This window comes from Amblyomma mixtum, chromosome 4, assembly GCF_055824585.1.
Source record: "Amblyomma mixtum isolate Tamu chromosome 4, ASM5582458v1, whole genome shotgun sequence".
Lineage (NCBI taxonomy): Eukaryota > Metazoa > Arthropoda > Arachnida > Ixodida > Ixodidae > Amblyomma > Amblyomma mixtum.
In genome coordinates, this window is record NC_143015.1 from 148,860,827 (window position 1) to 148,877,722 (window position 16,896).

General features: G+C 47.5%; 1 protein-coding gene across 1 annotated transcript in view; it reads right to left on the reverse strand.

The window, feature by feature from the left end:
- Positions 1-16,896, reverse strand: part of LOC149348716 (uncharacterized) — a 30,260-nt gene that overhangs the window by 12,660 nt on the left and 704 nt on the right. Inside the window, exon 2 of the mRNA XM_089541833.1 lies at positions 2,424-2,519. Within this exon, the coding sequence (XP_089397959.1) occupies positions 2,424-2,519 (96 nt within the window). The remainder of the gene's footprint in view (positions 1-2,423; positions 2,520-16,896) is intronic.

The following is a 16,896-nucleotide window of genomic DNA, read 5'->3' on the forward strand; positions in this document are numbered from 1 at the left end:
CTAACCAACACCGAAGAAATAAAGTGCCGCTTTTTCTGTTTCACAATTTCCTTCACGAGGTGAACTACTTCTTCAGGTCTGCTTTAAGCAAGGCTCGCCGGTGGGACTGAACTTTTTGTTTTCACATGCATTAATATCTTTCAAAAAGACTTCTAAATCCACGAACCAATGACAGGAATATGGCCTACTTACGTATGAACTGCGAAAAAGCAATGATTCGTTAACCTTTAAGGCATAAGTTGCATCCATACAACCAATTCATTCAGCTTCGTAGCATTTTGAGTGATAAGAAAGAAAAAAGATTTTGAAATTGCATGCTTCTGTATACGGTCCTAAATTTGCTTGCTCATTTAATTTACGTTGTTTGCCCCTCGCTATTCGCGCCAATGTATCCAAGTGACTAAAGAACATTTTTTTTCGAACCTAACAACGGCTTGGAATGAGAAGTGCCCCACACGAGCAGTGTGGGCCCCCACCTATCCTCCAAACAAAACTTTTCAGCGCTCATCTCGAATTGAGGAATCAAAGATTCCTGCTCGCGAGGTAAGGTTGTGTTAAATAATAACATCTATACAACATACAACATAATGTATAACACCTTTATGTCCATTTGATGTCACCGACATAATGGTCGGCATCTTTCTGGTCATGGGGTTCAGAGAAGACGATCCTAACAAGAACATATCCGATGTATGAAAAATTAAAAATTGAAGTAAGACATGATGTTGGGCTAGTCGGTTCAGAGAAGACGATCCTAACAAGAACATATCCGATGTATGAAAAATTAAAAATTGAAGTAAGACATGATGTTGGGCTAGTCGGTTCATGGTTAGAGCGAAACAAAACTGCGCGAAGACGACGGGACAAAAGAAAGGCACGAATACACACGCACAAAGCGCAGCGCTTTTTGTGTGTGTATTCGTGCCTTTCTTGTGTCCCGTCGTCTTCGCGCAGTTTTGTTTCGCATTAAAAATTGGATTTCTCTGAAGTCGTCAGCAGTAAATTTAAGCTCAAATGGATAGCGGGAACGGTGTAGCTTTTTCTAGAACGGCTTACAGAAATCTATAACTTACAAGATGTTCAATTCCAAGGCGCAAATAGTAAAAGCTGAGAACGAAGAAAGTGTTCTGAGCCTGGTAGCGCCTGAAACCAACCCGTCTCAAATGCGGTGCTCTTGAAATCCATCTGTGGGTCTATCCATCCATGCGTTCATCCATTCACTAAGCAGTTGAACTTTGGTTCCCGCTGAGCTGAAAACTTGTTGAGTGCGTTAAAGGGACATAAGACGTTAAGGAGCCTTCGTGCAAAATGGCGGCGCAAAGGGCCCTGGTTTAGCTGCGTTATGCTTACTCCCTTTTTGCTATAAACAAAAACGTGACCTGCCGTTCAGTAACTTGTGTTGCTGTTTCCTTCGCCTTTTCGGAGGCACGCCGTTGGCCCCTCCGCTGGTCGCACGTGTCTGTTGTGTAGTTCATCTATGAATGTTGCTAAGAGAATGAGTGTTTTGATCTTGACACATGGACAATCAGGAGCGCTGCTGATAACTAGCCATGTCACGCCTTAGCATGTAAAAAACGGGGCCTAGTTTTCAATACAGTTTTTGTATGTTTGTTTGTTTGTTTGTTTGTTTGTTTGTTTGTTTGTTTGTTTGTTTGTTTGTTTGTTTGTTTGTTTGTTTGTTTGTTTGTTTGTTTGTTTGTTTGTTTGTACAAACAGTACAAGCAGTACTGTTTGTATCGTTTGTACTCAGAGCCCAATGTAGGGCCTTTACAAGTCTGGATGAAAACACAACAAAGAAAAGATACAAAAATTTTCCTACGTGACGAGCGACATGTAGTAGCTCAGTGCCTGACCTGTGGTCTATAATTCTTCGATGTTGTCATAGTTTCTTTTGCGTTTCCTTTTTCCAAGATTACTGACAGACTATACCAAGCACGAAGACATTAATTGATGCTAAGGACAAATTCAAGTTGGCCTGCATCAGTAGCCTACCGCGTTCTAAACACAAAGTGAACACTCTCTTCTGAAACGAAGTCTTTATAAGCTATAAAAAATCACAAAACAAAACACAGACTCCGGAACCGCCGGCCGATTTCACGAGTATACTGCCGGAGTTAATACTAGGGTTTCGAGTGCAGATCCGAAAGGCTAGGAAACACTGCCATTCACTTCAAAATGGTGACAGCCGGTTAACAATAACTATTGACGTCACTAGTTTGAATCAATTCGTGCGAAAATTTTCATGTTTTCTGAAACGCCCATGCCTTTCTAACTTCTGGGAGAACGTCAAAAAACGGAATCAGAGTCAATACTCTCCGAAAAAACTAATTTAATGAAGTTGTCGGTAGTAACCCTTTATTCGCAACCAGGATCAAGGAATTGTTCAAGGTCATATTAAAACACGCATTTCCGCATTACCTTACCTGCACAATAAGATTCGTCGTGAACGATCACACATTCCAGTTTGGCGTCCAGGCATATTTTTTTCGTTGCCTTCGAGCATTCGTTGTGCTCTCGATCTGGCGGTGAAAAATATCGCAAAGCGCGTGTAAAAGGAAACAGTTTTAGTTGCTTGGTGGAGTTAAGAAAACTTATTTTCCGTGCTTGGAAATACATTTTTTCGCGTATTAACCTGCACTGCATGTATCCCTGGTTTCAAACATTAAGATAGGAGAAATAACTTCTCTCGTGTTACCCACACATTCGTGGGCGATAAGCTTTTATCGTGGGCTTTTATCGCTCAGCAAAATATTACTCAGATTGTTGCCAGAAAATGTTTATTGCATATTCTCTCTGCAGTGTTAATCCAAGATTCCATTCGGTCAACGTTTTCGACGCAATTTGCCTCAGGTTCGCCGGAGCTGTCACTGATTTCGTCTTTTGATACATCGTTTGTAGCTCTTGGAATACTGCTGGAAACATATACGCAAATGCACGCAGGGATCGACCTACGCGCTTCCCTAATCCATCACCACCATAATTCGCGAAAGAATACGGAAATTATAAACGTTCCAAGGGTGGCACACTTCACTTTTAGGCCAAGCCTATTTATTACATTAAACCCTCTCAAAAGTTCAATATAGCCCGCACCACAACTCTCTGATTTCATTTCGTAGTAATAGCTTTGTTTGTACCTCCCGGAACCAGATGTGAAAGTCTGCCTAGGATCACGTAACCATCACCTGCACGTGTCTCTCGCTGACTTTGTCGCCTTCGGGTGGTCATGCGCTCACCCGTGGTCACATGAAAGCTTGTATCTCTTTTCTTGGATCAGACCACCAACCCGTATGCGCAGTCTTTGCTTCGTGCCTCGCGTAACCTTCGTTGTAATCAGGTGGGAGGAGTGATGAGATAGGCGCGCCTGCAGTTTCCCTGCCCGATGATACCAGGAGCTTACCGAGGAAAGAATTAAAAGAGGTCAAAGGGGCGGAAATTGAAAGGGGCCGACAACTAAATTCTATTGACGCAGTTTCTTCCGATGCAACGGAAATTGTCTAGAGAGAGAGAGAGAAAAGGACGGAAAGGCAGGGGGGAGGTTAACCAGGCGATGCCCAGTTGGCTACCCTACACTTGGGGAGGGGAACAAAGCAAAAAAAAGGAATAAGAGCGGCAAGGAAATGAGTCTTCTAAGTGACCAGCGACCACTATGTCACAGGGACAGAGGGCGCGCACTGAAAACTTAAAGATTATAGGCGGGAATGCAACCCCGAGTCCCTTAAGAAATTCAGGAGTGCTTTCACCGCTTTCCGTTGTCTGGAAGGTTGTGTCCAAGGCCCCAGAGCGTTAGACTCTGTTAAAGGACGCGAGTCCAAGCGGAGCAGAGAAGCACTTAGGAAATCGCGCTCTCGCTCAAAACGAGGGCAGTCACAGAGGAGGTGGCTGATCGTTTCGTCACAACCGCACTGGTCACACGCAGGAGAGTCAGCCATTGCGATGAGAAGGGAATAGGCGTTTGAAACGCCTATTCCCAGGAAATTGTCCCAGTAGGAAATTGTCTAGCGTCGTAAAATAAGCAGGGGCTTCTTTATAAGCACTGTAGAAGAATTTTTACCGTGAATTTTTGCCTCAGTGCATGCACCCGATTTTGCTTCCTGATCCTAGGAGTTGCGACCAGAAAGCGTGGCAGCGATTGCGTGCCGTTGATAGTGGACTATTAATTAATAAGCCCCTTGCCGCCAGAGAGTGATTAGACACTTTTACAATAGCGTAACGTCGATCTCAGATTAGAGTTTCTGCACGTGAAGTGGTTTGAGACTGAGTGACGTACGTATAACTCGCTCACCAGAATCTGCCCATCACGGCAGGTGGAAATTAAATAGCTAAAAAGTTGAATGCAACTGCCACCTGCTCACCTTTGCACTGCGCATAACCTAACTGGTCGAAAGATAGATTTCAGAAGAATTATATCTACAAAAATGAGCCTTACTGGAGCTCGGGAAGAGCAACCTGCGTCTGCCAGCTCAGTGGCGCATCGCTTAACCACCGCACCACTCCGCCATTAGTGTTCTTAGGACTCCACGCAATCTATGATTCTATGTAAGAGAAGTACTTATATGAGGGGGGAGGGGGGAATGTGTAATGCTATTGCATTGTAGTCTTAAGAGCAGGTTAAGCATCGTCCAGGCTTTTTTAGGGCCCATCACTGCTCGGCATTATCGGCATGAAGTCTGGCATAACGTCTATCGATGAGAGACCAATAAGCAGCGCGCATTTTCATGACTTCATGCATCGCATCCCTCCATTCTTACCTATCAGTGTGGAGCTTCGTCATGACGATATGTGTTACAGCGCCAACAACAGTGAAGCTGCAACAACGTCAAGCATGACAACAATGGCTGTCAGTGAAATTTCAAGTGAACTCCTTTGACTTTTCATGGATTATTCACAAACTGAGCAGACAAGTTTTTGTGAAGGAATAACCCTTGCTGTGGCTGGACACACAGTCACCTATCGGGATATCATCACAACACAAAAATTTCTGGTTAAAAAAAAATTTACAAACGATCCGCAAACTCCGCCCGCATAAAAATGATTAACGAGCATTGAAGTGTGATCCTACCTGTGCAGAACACAGTGCCACTTCTTTTATCACATTCTCTCAGCAGCTTCTGGCATTTGTGTTCAACATTGGCGTTGCATTTATTCACATGTGGATCTATTTCGGGAAAGAGAAGCAGAATGCGGAGAAACGTAAGTTCCTCCCCAGTTGATCAGATAGCCGAATTATTTGCGAATAAATGTAGCATCGCAGTTTTAAAAAACAAAAAGTTGAGGAACGTGCCGGAATTCAAAGCTCTCTGTGGAGAAAACTCGTTCGCGTCCAGCGAGTAAGAACTTTGTATAGTGTTGCAGTTGAAAACCGCGTTACCATTGAAAGCTAATGCAAAAAAGTATATATTCAAGATCCTACTGAACAAACGGCACTGTGCACAGCCAAACAAAGACGAGAAGGGTACACAAAGGGGAGGGTTGCGTACCTTTGTAGTCCTAGTTAGTACGCGTGCAGTACCCTTTGTCGATCATGACTGACCGACTCACCCAACAAAGAACTTTCTTAATCAAGATCGAACGGCGGAAAAGACTGCAACACACTAGAAAGGAAGCATGACCTAACGCATCTGCTCATTCCAATATCTGCAAGCCTAAGCGTTGAGTCTGGGCGCTCAGATCACGTCAGACTGGAGATTAGCATACAAAGCCATAGTTTTCACGGACGTGTCTCTTTTTCAAAAAAAAATAATGCCTTGTTTGATAGTGGCTTTCTGAACGAAAATTCCCGAAGCAGAACCCTTTCCCGGCCACCAGCTTCGGCTGATCCACCATGCACGGGAGACTAAAGGCGGCTGGGGCCTTTTGAATTAAGGTGTCTACCTTCGAAAGCAAAATACTGTCTTACTAATGTATCACTTCTCTATGGTGAACAACCCGATGTAAGAGAACAAAAGGGGCCGAAAACACACTAGGCACATGGGACAGGCACCTTCCCTATTCGCTTTTTGATGTATTCGAAACTTGATCTAAAACGTAATCGTGAGGAATAAACCTATTAATAAAACAAAACTATCTTGGTATATGTGTTTTTGCCATAGACAGCGCCACTTACCTATGCAGGTCGGCTCGTTGTCCAGAATTTCGCAAATCAACCCGACCGCCACGCAGGCCTTGTGTTTGTCTTGTGAGCACTTCCCCAACTTCCTAAACCCTTTTTCGAAAAGAAAATTGCATTGCACAACGTTAAGCAAAGCTCACTAAAAGAACCTGAAGTTCATCAAAACGCTTAGTGAGTTCATGCCATGAGTGGAAAGCTGTTTTCCTTCATTGGAAATGTCAAGCGTGTTTTAGCACTCGAAAGAGTGAGTTTGATTGTAATTCCGCTCGAAACATTCCTGCCAAGGACAGCCAGGATAAATTGGCATGGAATAAATAAGGTCAGTTCCTGTTTTCTAAACAAAAAGGTGCTCTTTTGCCTAAAAGGGTATTCATTTGAGCTAAACGAGGCCAAAAAACGGGACAACTGTAGAAACCACAGGTGGCTTCTGCAACGAAACTGCGGTTACATTAGGGAGGACATTTTTTTTTTCTGTCAGAAAACGAAGGATACTAACAGAATGCCAAAGCGACGATCGCCTTGAGATGAGTGCGTAAATAAGAAATCTCCAGCGTTTTAAGTTAGTATATCTAATCAGCGGTCTCTTAGTTAGGTGCGCGACCCTCACACGAGTCATATGGAAATCCACTCACCAATTCGCTTGTGTAGCCTGGGACTGAAAAGAGTAAAAGGCGAAAGAGAACCTCAGTGCATCTCGTGACGATTACCGGAAGGATCACGTTATGAGCGCGCCTTAAACAGCTTAAAATTTGCAAAGTAAATTTGCAAGAAACGAACTATAGTTTCACCAGCTTTCACAAAAACCCGGTCACAATCACGTCGTTGCGAAGATTTCGTTTCGTGCCTTTTTGTTCATCTGTTTGTTTTTTTGTTAATGCCTAGAAGCAGAAATGGGGTTCTAGGCACGCTGCAGGAGAGGACTCGGGATTAATCCCGACCACCTGGAGCTCATTAACGAGCGCTTATGTCGCGAATCACACGTCCGTCTTTATATTTCGGCTTCATCGAAGCGCGGCCACTGTGGTAGGGATCGAAGCTACGACCTTAAGAACAGAAGCCGGAAATTCTAGCCAACTTTCAAAATGTCTTCAAATCAGCTGGGACATTGGTGTGCACTCTGCCACCCGATAGCCTACGTGGCTATCTAGCAGTACCTAACAGTAGTTAACAGTACTTTTTAACCAGTATTTGTTAACCAGAAAACCCTTCGTGACTATGTGCTCTGCGCATAAAATTCCTTCCATACCGGCAGGGGTGCGTCAACACTCCAAATTTCCGCATATCGGAGAGAATATCTTTCTGTTCAAATCGAAGAGCGAATCGAATATTTAATTTTCAAAGTTGCTCGAAACGAACCGAATACGCCCCCAGATTTTCGAATACTTCTTGAATAGTTGCAAATAAGTTCGAATAAGGATAGTTGTAGTTTCTTCCACAGTGATTTCAAAAACAGGGCCCACTTGAATGCCGCGCAGCAAGCTGTCGCGATCGGTATGTGCGGGAGAAAGGGTTCGCCGCCGCGATGCGGTCCATTTGTGTAGCGGCGTCATTGATGACCATGCATATGGCCTTCACGACTGAGGGACACCTGAAGGTTCAACAGCGTTCAGCAAGCCCTATATTGAAAGCCACCACTCCAACTGTAGTCTCACTAGTCAACTAAGACTTGGCGCTAGTTCGCTGGCTATCATCGTCACTGGTAGAAGTAATCTTGATATGCGTATTGCATGACTAGAAGTTTATTATAGGCTAATGACTTCACGCTGCCTGTCCAATAGTGGAGACCTCAGTTACGTATTTCGACACCTAATAACTTTATGGCTTGACTTATTTTGCCGCCGATAGAGGTTCGCAGTTTCGCATGAATGTTCTTGTATGGACCAGTCTTGCTTTCGTTAAAGTTACGCTATAGTAAAGTATATCCACACCTTCAAAGAACTGATAGAATATGGGCAGAATAAAAACAACCGCTATATACAGCCTTCACAGGTAACGAGAAACTAAGTACAATTCTCATAAGTCATGCAAGCATAAGCAATCCGGGTGTAGAAGGCGCGTATGTAAACTTTATGAAAAATATCGATGGCTGTTGCACAACAACGGTAGTTCTTCACAGAGATAGTGACAAAATATCGATCAGGAAGCATGTCAGGATAGAACACACGATATCTCGGGTACTATTCACCGCGTGTTTACAAGATGTACTCAACAGATTGAATTGGGAAAAACAAAGGATAAAGGTAACCGAGAATGCCTTAATAATATCCGATTCGCTGATGAACTCGCCCCGCCAAGTAGCTCAGGGAACGAATTGTAAAGCATGATCGTGGCACTGGATAGGCAAAACAGACCGGTAGATCTAAAAATGAATATGCAGAAAACTGAAGTATTGTTCAACAGCCGCGGAAGAGAATAGCAGTTTACTATTGGTTGCTAGGCGCTCGGAGGGGTAAAGGAATATATCTACCTAGGCCAAGTATTGACCATACATCCGTACCACAAAAAATTGCAGGCTTATCAAGGTTAAGCCCAGTGGATGCGAAGCATGTCCTTAGCGTTTGGACGCATCTTGACCGCATACACGCCCGGCGCAAAGACGCTGGCGCGGTTGCGGGCAGAGACTGACGCGACGGCGGGCGCGCGCCGCCTCATCCCTGGCGTGACGTCAGATATCACGTGATGCAGCGATGGTGGCGCCGCCGCCGCGTCGCGCGCGACGTCGCGAACCGAAGCGTGGAGGCCTCCGCCGGGCGACGTCCGACGGCGCGATATGAGGCCCCATCTGCAGCCGGTGTGACGTCATCACGTGACGTCACATCATGTGATCTCACTTCAAGGTCAATGGTGGCCACCGCCGGGAGGCGACCGACGGCGCGATATGAGGCGCGATATACGTCACACCGGCGCGATCTGCAGCCGGTGTGACGTCATCACGTGACGTCATGTCACGTGACCTACTTGAAGGTCACTTGAAGGTCAATGGTGGCCACCGCCGGGCGTCGCGCGAAGCCCCGGAACCTACGTTAATATGCTTCGCATAAAATGAACTAACTAGAAGAGTAACAGTTGGGTGGACTGGGCTTGGGAAACACTCTCTGTTGATGAATAGCAGGCCATCAGTATAACTCGAGAGAAGTCCGTAACAACTATATCTTACCGGCGCTCATCTGTAAGGCACAAACGTGGATATAACGAGAAGGGTTGAACCTAAATTAAGAATAACGCAGCGAGTTCTAGAAAGGAAGATGATAGGCGCAACGTTAAGAGACCGGAACAAGGCAGACTGGATCACGGAAGAAAAACGAGTTAATGACAGCCTGGTCAAAATCAAGAAGAAGAAATGGGTTTTGGCAGGGCATGTAATCCAAATGAAAGATAGCCGATGGCCGTTAACGGTAACGGAGCGGATTCCATGGGATGGCAAGCATAGCTAGGGCGGCAGAAAGTTATGTCGATGGATGAGATTGAGAAGTTTGCGCGGATAAAGGAACCGCCGCTGGCACAGGACAGGGTTACTTGGCGGGTGTGGAGAGGCCACTGTCATGCTGTGGACGCAGAAGGGCAGATAATGATGATTAATATTATTTTGTAAATATTTGCACTAATAGCTAATAACCCCGCAAGTATTCGATTTGTTTTCGATTGACATCTGGCAGTACTCAAGTTTGATTCGATTCGGCCTTTGACTAAATTACTCGTACTCGATTTTATACTAAGGCTAGTCGCACACTTATAAATCTCATTTTCCGCAGTCTTTATACTCACTACCGCTAAGCCTTTCTAACTTCCGCCCAACTCGGCACTTTCCGTAGTCTATCATTCTCAGCTCCAATTTCAGTTCACGTGGTATACGTTATTCTATATACTACGATACCTTCCTTATCTGGGGTTTCCCTATTAGATGCTTGTAGCCAGTTCGTTTAGGTTTGTAATTTCGCACTAGCTGACTTCATGCGTTGAGTAGCTGTAGAAAACTCCTGCGAGATATCCCGAAGGTACTTGTGGCCGGAACAGTGATTCGTTAGAATCCCATCACATGTGCTCTGAAAATAAGTGTGGCCGCCAAACAAAAAGCCGCTGCTTGTGTCAGCGTGCCGAGCTTCTAGTTGTTTCTAGCAGATAAGATTTTAGCATCTTGATATTCGGTGTTTGATTTTTGCCACGTGCTAATTGTCCCAATGTGAATTCTCTTCCACGAAAAAGATCCATTACCGCTACTCTCAAGCGTTCCATTTTTTTTTTCTGACAATGTGCGCAAGTTCACTGCGTCTCTTTTTTTAACTGACGAAATGTTTTACCTGAAAAATACCCAATTTAGTTATAATCTCTCATTTCTCCGTAGTCTTTCAGCAAAATACCGTTGGCAACTTTCTCATTTCAGACACATACTACAGTCCTCTAATGTGGCCCCTTCTGAAGCTTTGTGTCCTCTTTTTTCTATCACAGCACTGACGAATCCGGCCAATGTCAACAGCTAGAAATTTCAAGCTAACTAAACTTTAAAGCATAGAAATCAACACGCACCTCACGCCTAGGCTGTCGGCTTCGGAAAGTACATACCCTGCGGTGGCCAGAAAAATGGGGATGGTAAAACGTACGCGCATGTTCACGTTCACGTAAAACTTCCAAGCTACGAACAGTCACATCCCTGTGCGCAACCTAAGACACGTGCAGTTCTTTGTTTCTGATATCTCCATAAATGCTTAACCAAAGCGTCACGACGCTCAACTCCTTGTCCTCATTTGAGCTATACTTTAAGGCGTAGCAAGGCGTGATTTCCGTCGACGCATTTCCTGCTATGCCGCACACCTTACGCCGACTGCCAGCTGTGGATACAGCCCAGATGTTTACGATAGCGCAATAATACTCCCTTCTTGCATCGCAGCTGGGCATGATTTTACTGCCGAAAACCAGCCCACGTCTGCGCGTTATTTCTTGCACGACGATGCTGTTGAAAACTTGTAGCCTTTCTCTTATTACGCAAGCATCCCCCCAAATGAACTCTATATACGTATCAACAAAAACAATCTTCTGGCTCAATTTTTCGCTGCGAGCAGCGTAATCTATATCCAATGTCAGATCAACATTAAAGGTAAACAAGACTTTAAGTGATTGGAACTAACATTAACGGTTTTGTGGGTTGTTATAATCCTGAGAATTACTCTCCTTTTGCCGCCGCGGTGGCTCAGTGGTTATGGTGCTCGGCTGCTGACCCGAAAGACGCGGGTTCGATCCCGGCCGCGGCGGTTGAATTTCTTTGGAGGAGAAATTCTAGAGGCCCGTGTACTGTGCGATGTCAGTGCACGTTAAAGAACCCCAGGTGGTCGAAATTTCCGGAGCCCTGCACTACGGCGTCTCTCATAGCCTTTGTCGCTTTGGGACGTTAAACCCCATAAACAAACAAACAAACAAACAAACAAACAAACTCTTTTTTTTTCGCGGACATTTCCTTGTTCTAAAGAGATGGTCGAGAGCACAGCTCGACATCAAGTGGCACTAAACCAAGCGACGGCGTCTGTATACATAATAATCACAGCCGGAATGCAAGACCTGATTATGCAAATCAATATTGCAGATAGCATAAATGGGTGACGCATATAACGTATAGCCCGAATTATGGCGCGAATGCTGTAACCAGTGGTTAAAGATTATTCTGATTTTAAAAAATGCATTTTCAACAGAGCTGACAAAACAACAATCCTATCTCTGACCAAGCGTCCACCCGGCATCACAAACGACAAATCCCACAGCACAGATAAAAAGAACTATTAAATTACAGGCTTAATTATTTCTATATTGCCGCGTCTACAACAATAGCCGCTCGGCGGCTGTTCGGCACGCAGCTCGTGCGCCACGCTGTTTGCTGCTGAAGAAGACGAAACTGGACGTTCCATCCTGGCCGTCTCGGTGTGCGCTGGCATCATCTCGGTGTTGGCGTTCCCCTGCCGTCTGGACGCGGCGCTACCTGTACCAACTGATACGTGACACTGGTAGAGGTTGCGGGCTCGACGTCCCATGTCCAACACCTCTTCAGACAGCCGCTCATCGATTCCCGACCAGCTGCCGCTTGTCTGCACGCCCGTTCACCGCAGCAGCCGCCGCCTCTTGGGACTGGTCCGAGAGTTTGGTCTCCTCCCAAAAGAGGCACGTACTCATCGACCTGGTGAGCATACCACCATGGCGCAGGCTAGCGCTTCACACCCGTAGGAGCCCGTGGGCTTCGCCTGTGGTTTTGGTTAAGAAGAAGGATGGTAGTCTGCGATTTTGCATTGACTACCGGAAGCTTAACCAGGTTACTAAGAAAGACGTCTACCCGTTACCACGCACTGACGACTCTCTTGACCGGCTGCGGCACGCGCGCTACTTTTCTTCGCTGGACTTAAAAAGTGGTTACTGGCAGATCGAATTTGACGAGCGGGATCGCGAGATGACAGCGTTCGTGACGCCGGATGGCCTTTATGAGTTCAAGTCCTTCCTTTCGGTTTGTGTTCAGCTCCGGCAACATTTCAGAGAATGATGGACGCTGTTTTGTCGGGCCTGAAATGGCAGACGTGCTTGGTATACCTGGACGACGTTGTTGTATTTTCGCCAACGTTCGAAGAACACCTCCAGCGCCTCTTGACCGTGCTACAGGCTATAAGATCTGCCGGCCTGACGATGAAGCCCGAGAAATGCCACTTTGGTTATGAGGAGCTCCTTTACCTGGGCCATGTCGTCAGCCATCGTGGAGTCCGGCCGGATCCTGCTAAAACAGCTGCCGTCGCCAACTTTCCCACTCCTTCGGACAAGAAAACGGTCCGGCGTTTTTTGGGCCTTTGCGCGTATTACCGGCGGTTCATTGCCAACTTTTCCCGACTTGCTGCACCGTTGACGCATCTTACAAGAGAAGACGTCCCATTCCCGTGGACAGAACAGCAGCAGCAGGCATTTGATGAATTACGGCGACGCTTGCAAACCACGCCTGTCCTTGGTCATTTCGATTCTCGTGCGGAGACTCTCGTCCACACAGATGCCAGTAACGTGGGTCTCGGTGCTGTACTCGTCCAGTGGCAGGACGGCGCTGAGCGCGTAATAGCATACGCCAGCCGCACTCTGTCTCGTGCTGAATCTAATTCCACGACCGAAAAAGAATGCCTTGCCGTGGTATGGGCTGTCACAAAATTTCGACCTTACCTGTACGGCCGGCATTTTCAACTTGTAACCGACCACCACTCTCTCTGCTGGTTGACGAACTTAAGGGATCCCTCTGGCCGCCTTGCGCGTTGGAGCTTACGTCTTCAGGAGTTTGACATGTCCACAGTGTATAAATCAGGGCACCAGCACAACGATGCCGATTGCTTGTCCAGATATCCAGTCGAGGCTGCGCGCGACTACGACGAACCGGACTTTCCTCTCATCGCAGCTGTAGACGCAACGACTATTTCCAGTCAGCAATGTGAGGACCCGGCGCTGAAACCTCTCATCGACTTCCTGGAAGCACGTACCACGGAGGTTCCCCAGCCCTTCGCAAGAACCCAGTCCTCCTTTTGTCTGCGCAACAACGTGCTGTACAAAGTCAACTTTTCTCCAACCGGAAGCGACTACCTCCTCGTCGTTCCAGCGAATCTCCGTGAAGAAATCTTGCAGGCTTGTCATGACGAGCCCACCGCAGGTCACCTCGGCTACGCCCGCACTCTGGCTCGGATCAAAAAGAGCTATTACTGGCCTAAGCTTGCGGCGACTGTACGACACTGTGCGCACGTGCCGTAATAGTCAACGACGAAAAACACCCCCTGTCAAGCCTGCTGGACTTTTACATCCCGTTCAAGTGCCCAGACTCCCGTTTGAGCAAGTTGGCATGGACCTTCTCGGCCCTTTTCCAACTTCATCTTCGGGAAACCGGTGGATTATCGTCGCCACTGATTACCTTACGCGCTACGCTGAAACCAAGGCCCTCCAACGCGGCACAGCAGCCGAGGCTGCGAAATTTTTCGTGGAACGCATCGTCCTCCGGCATGGCGCTCCAGCACTAATTATCACGGATAGAGGGACCGCTTTCACTGCCAAACTCTTGGAATCCCTCATGCGGCTGAGTGGCACTACTCACAGGAAAACAACCGCCTACCATCCCCAGACGAATGGCCTGACCGAGCGCCTCAACAAAACTCTCGTCGACATGCTGTCCATGTATGTTGACGTTGAGCATCGATCTTGGGACGATGTCCTGCCATATATTACTTTCGCGTATAACACGGCTCAACAGGAAACAACGCGGAGGACGCCCTTCTGTCTGTTGTACGGCCGCGAAGTGTCGACAATGCTGGAAGCAATGCTGCCCCATGATGGCCGCGACCCCGACGTTGGAGCCGAGGAGTTCACGCTTCGCGCAGAAGAAGCTCGACAACTTGCAAGAGTGCGCATCCTGAACCAACAAGACCGTGACGCCCGACGTTACAACCGCCGCCACAGATTGATGACGTTCGCCCCGGACGACAAAGTGTGGGTATGGACCCCCATTCGACGCCGTGGTCTTTCCGAAAAACTGCTCAAGCAGTATTTCGGCCCCTACCGAGTTCTCCGTCAGCTAAGCGACGTAACCTAAGAAGTTTTCCCGGATGGGGTTTCCCGGACTACTCGCCGTCAGCAGAGACCAGAGATTGTTCATGTAGTGCGGATGAAGCCCTATTTTTCGCGAGACATTCAGTGACTAAGTGCTGTGCGTTACTCTGTTTTTTTTGTTTCTTTCTCCCTATTTTCTTGTTAAAGCATCGGGCCGATGCTCTTTCCGAGAGGGAGGGTAATGCCGCGTCTACAACAATAGCCGTTCGGCGGCTGTTCGGCACGCAGCTCGTGCGCCACGCTGTTCGCTGCTGAAGAAGACGAAACTGGACCTTCCATCTTGGCCGTCTCGGTGTGCGCTGGCATCATCTCGGTGTTGGCGTTCCTCTGCCGTCTGGACGCGGCGCTACCTGTACCAACTGCTACGTGACAATATGCTTATGCGTGTATAAAGGAAAAAAATGGTGTGGCATTTTCACTGTATACAAAATAGGCTATTACAATCCGCGCCTTTAACACAGCAAACGACCGTCAAAGCCATCTACATTCCCTCCAGACGGCCAACCGGGGCCCCCACGGGCGTCGATGCTTGAGTTGGACTTACTGTTCAAGATAGAGGAACTTACCCCCGCTATCGCCGAATCAGACAAGTCGAGCCACCTGGGAGAGGCTCCACGTAGCAGTGGCCGAAAAAGTTAGCGGCTGAAGGTGCATAGAACGAGATCTTGTAAGAAAAGTTAGTGCTGACGGGGCCAGTTATTTTACTAGCGCCTGCTTTAAGGACCGTGCAGAAGGGACGTTAACAGAGACTCGTGACGCTGACCCTTCTGGCCGCTAATGGGTGCCTTCTGTAGGTGGACTGGCATCAGCATCGTTTGAATATAAACAATGTGTCAGGAACTTCAGGTCTGAAATCTTAAAGTGTGTCAGCGGCCTTGTGACAGCCGCTAAGCCTTTCTGACTCTTTGCCGTAGCTAAATTAATCGATCAGTCAATGGATTGCAGAACAACACACGGGGCCTGATTCAAAAAAATCTGTTAATGATGAAGAGTGCTAAACACTTTCAGTTGGCTCAGCGAGTACTTCCTGGGACTAATGTGGGAATATATTACTGTCCTCGATTATCGTGTGATTTAGTGTGCACGCGCTGTATGCTTCGTTGGCTTCCTTCTCGCTGCATAATTTTCTTTAATGCGATGTTGATTGCCTCAGGGAATAAAACAGTATGCAATCATAGATGAGGATGCCTAAATAAATGAGAAAAGGTTCGCTGATCTAATGAAACCGAGCAGTGAACGATGATGAGGTCCTTGTGTTCAAGCGGTGTAGGGCGCAATATTGTTCGGCGGAAGACCCGCTGCCGTCAGGTGCCGAGTTCTTGTCGCCTTCACCGCCGGGCAACCCACAGCAGGTGGTGAATGTCGGCCTCAGGATTTCAGTTCTTGCAGACTGGACGTTCGGGGCGGGGATACACACCTTCGAATTGCGGCCACTTACGTGTCACGGCTGGAGTTACTGCAACCCCGACCCCGATCCTCCGAAGCGCAACCTTCTCTGCACGGGTAAGACCACGGAGGAGGGTTACCGCACACGGAGGAAAAAGAGCACATGTGCGGCGCCAGAGGTGCTCCTTTTTTGTTAAAAGGAGGGTGGTGTCATCCAGAGCGAAGACTCGAGGCGAATACGAGGTTGAGGTCACAAGGCGGGTCGCAGAATCTGTACGGCTTTGCGAACTCAGGAGGTCTCGTGGGACCCACTCAATTCGGATTGGCTGCGGGATGCGTGCCGCGAGACGATGGATGTCCTGGCAAATGCCTGCGGTGCGACTGACGCGTCGTAGTAGGCGTATGACGTGAAGGGCGTCGGTGCGGATGACAATGCGAGCCGTGCAATGCGAGTGCAATCTCGATACCGCGCTGGTATAGATTGTAGCATGCGTACGCCTTTCAGTGTACCATTGCAGTTGTAAACTGCAGAACGCCTCATCGGCAATCCCTGCTGTTAGCGCTCGTAGCCTACGGTGTCTGATAGTGAAACAGAAATGCCCAAAGTGGCTTGCGTGCATTCTATCTGCCGCAGGAAGTCACATTTACTAGGGTGCCGCCACGGTGGCTCAGTGGTTATGGCGCTCGGCTGCTAACCCGAAAGGCGCTGTTGCGATCCCGGCCGTGTCGCTCGAATTTGGATGGAGGCAAAATTCTAGAGGCCCGTGTACTGTGCGATCTCAGTGCACGGGAAAGAACCCCAG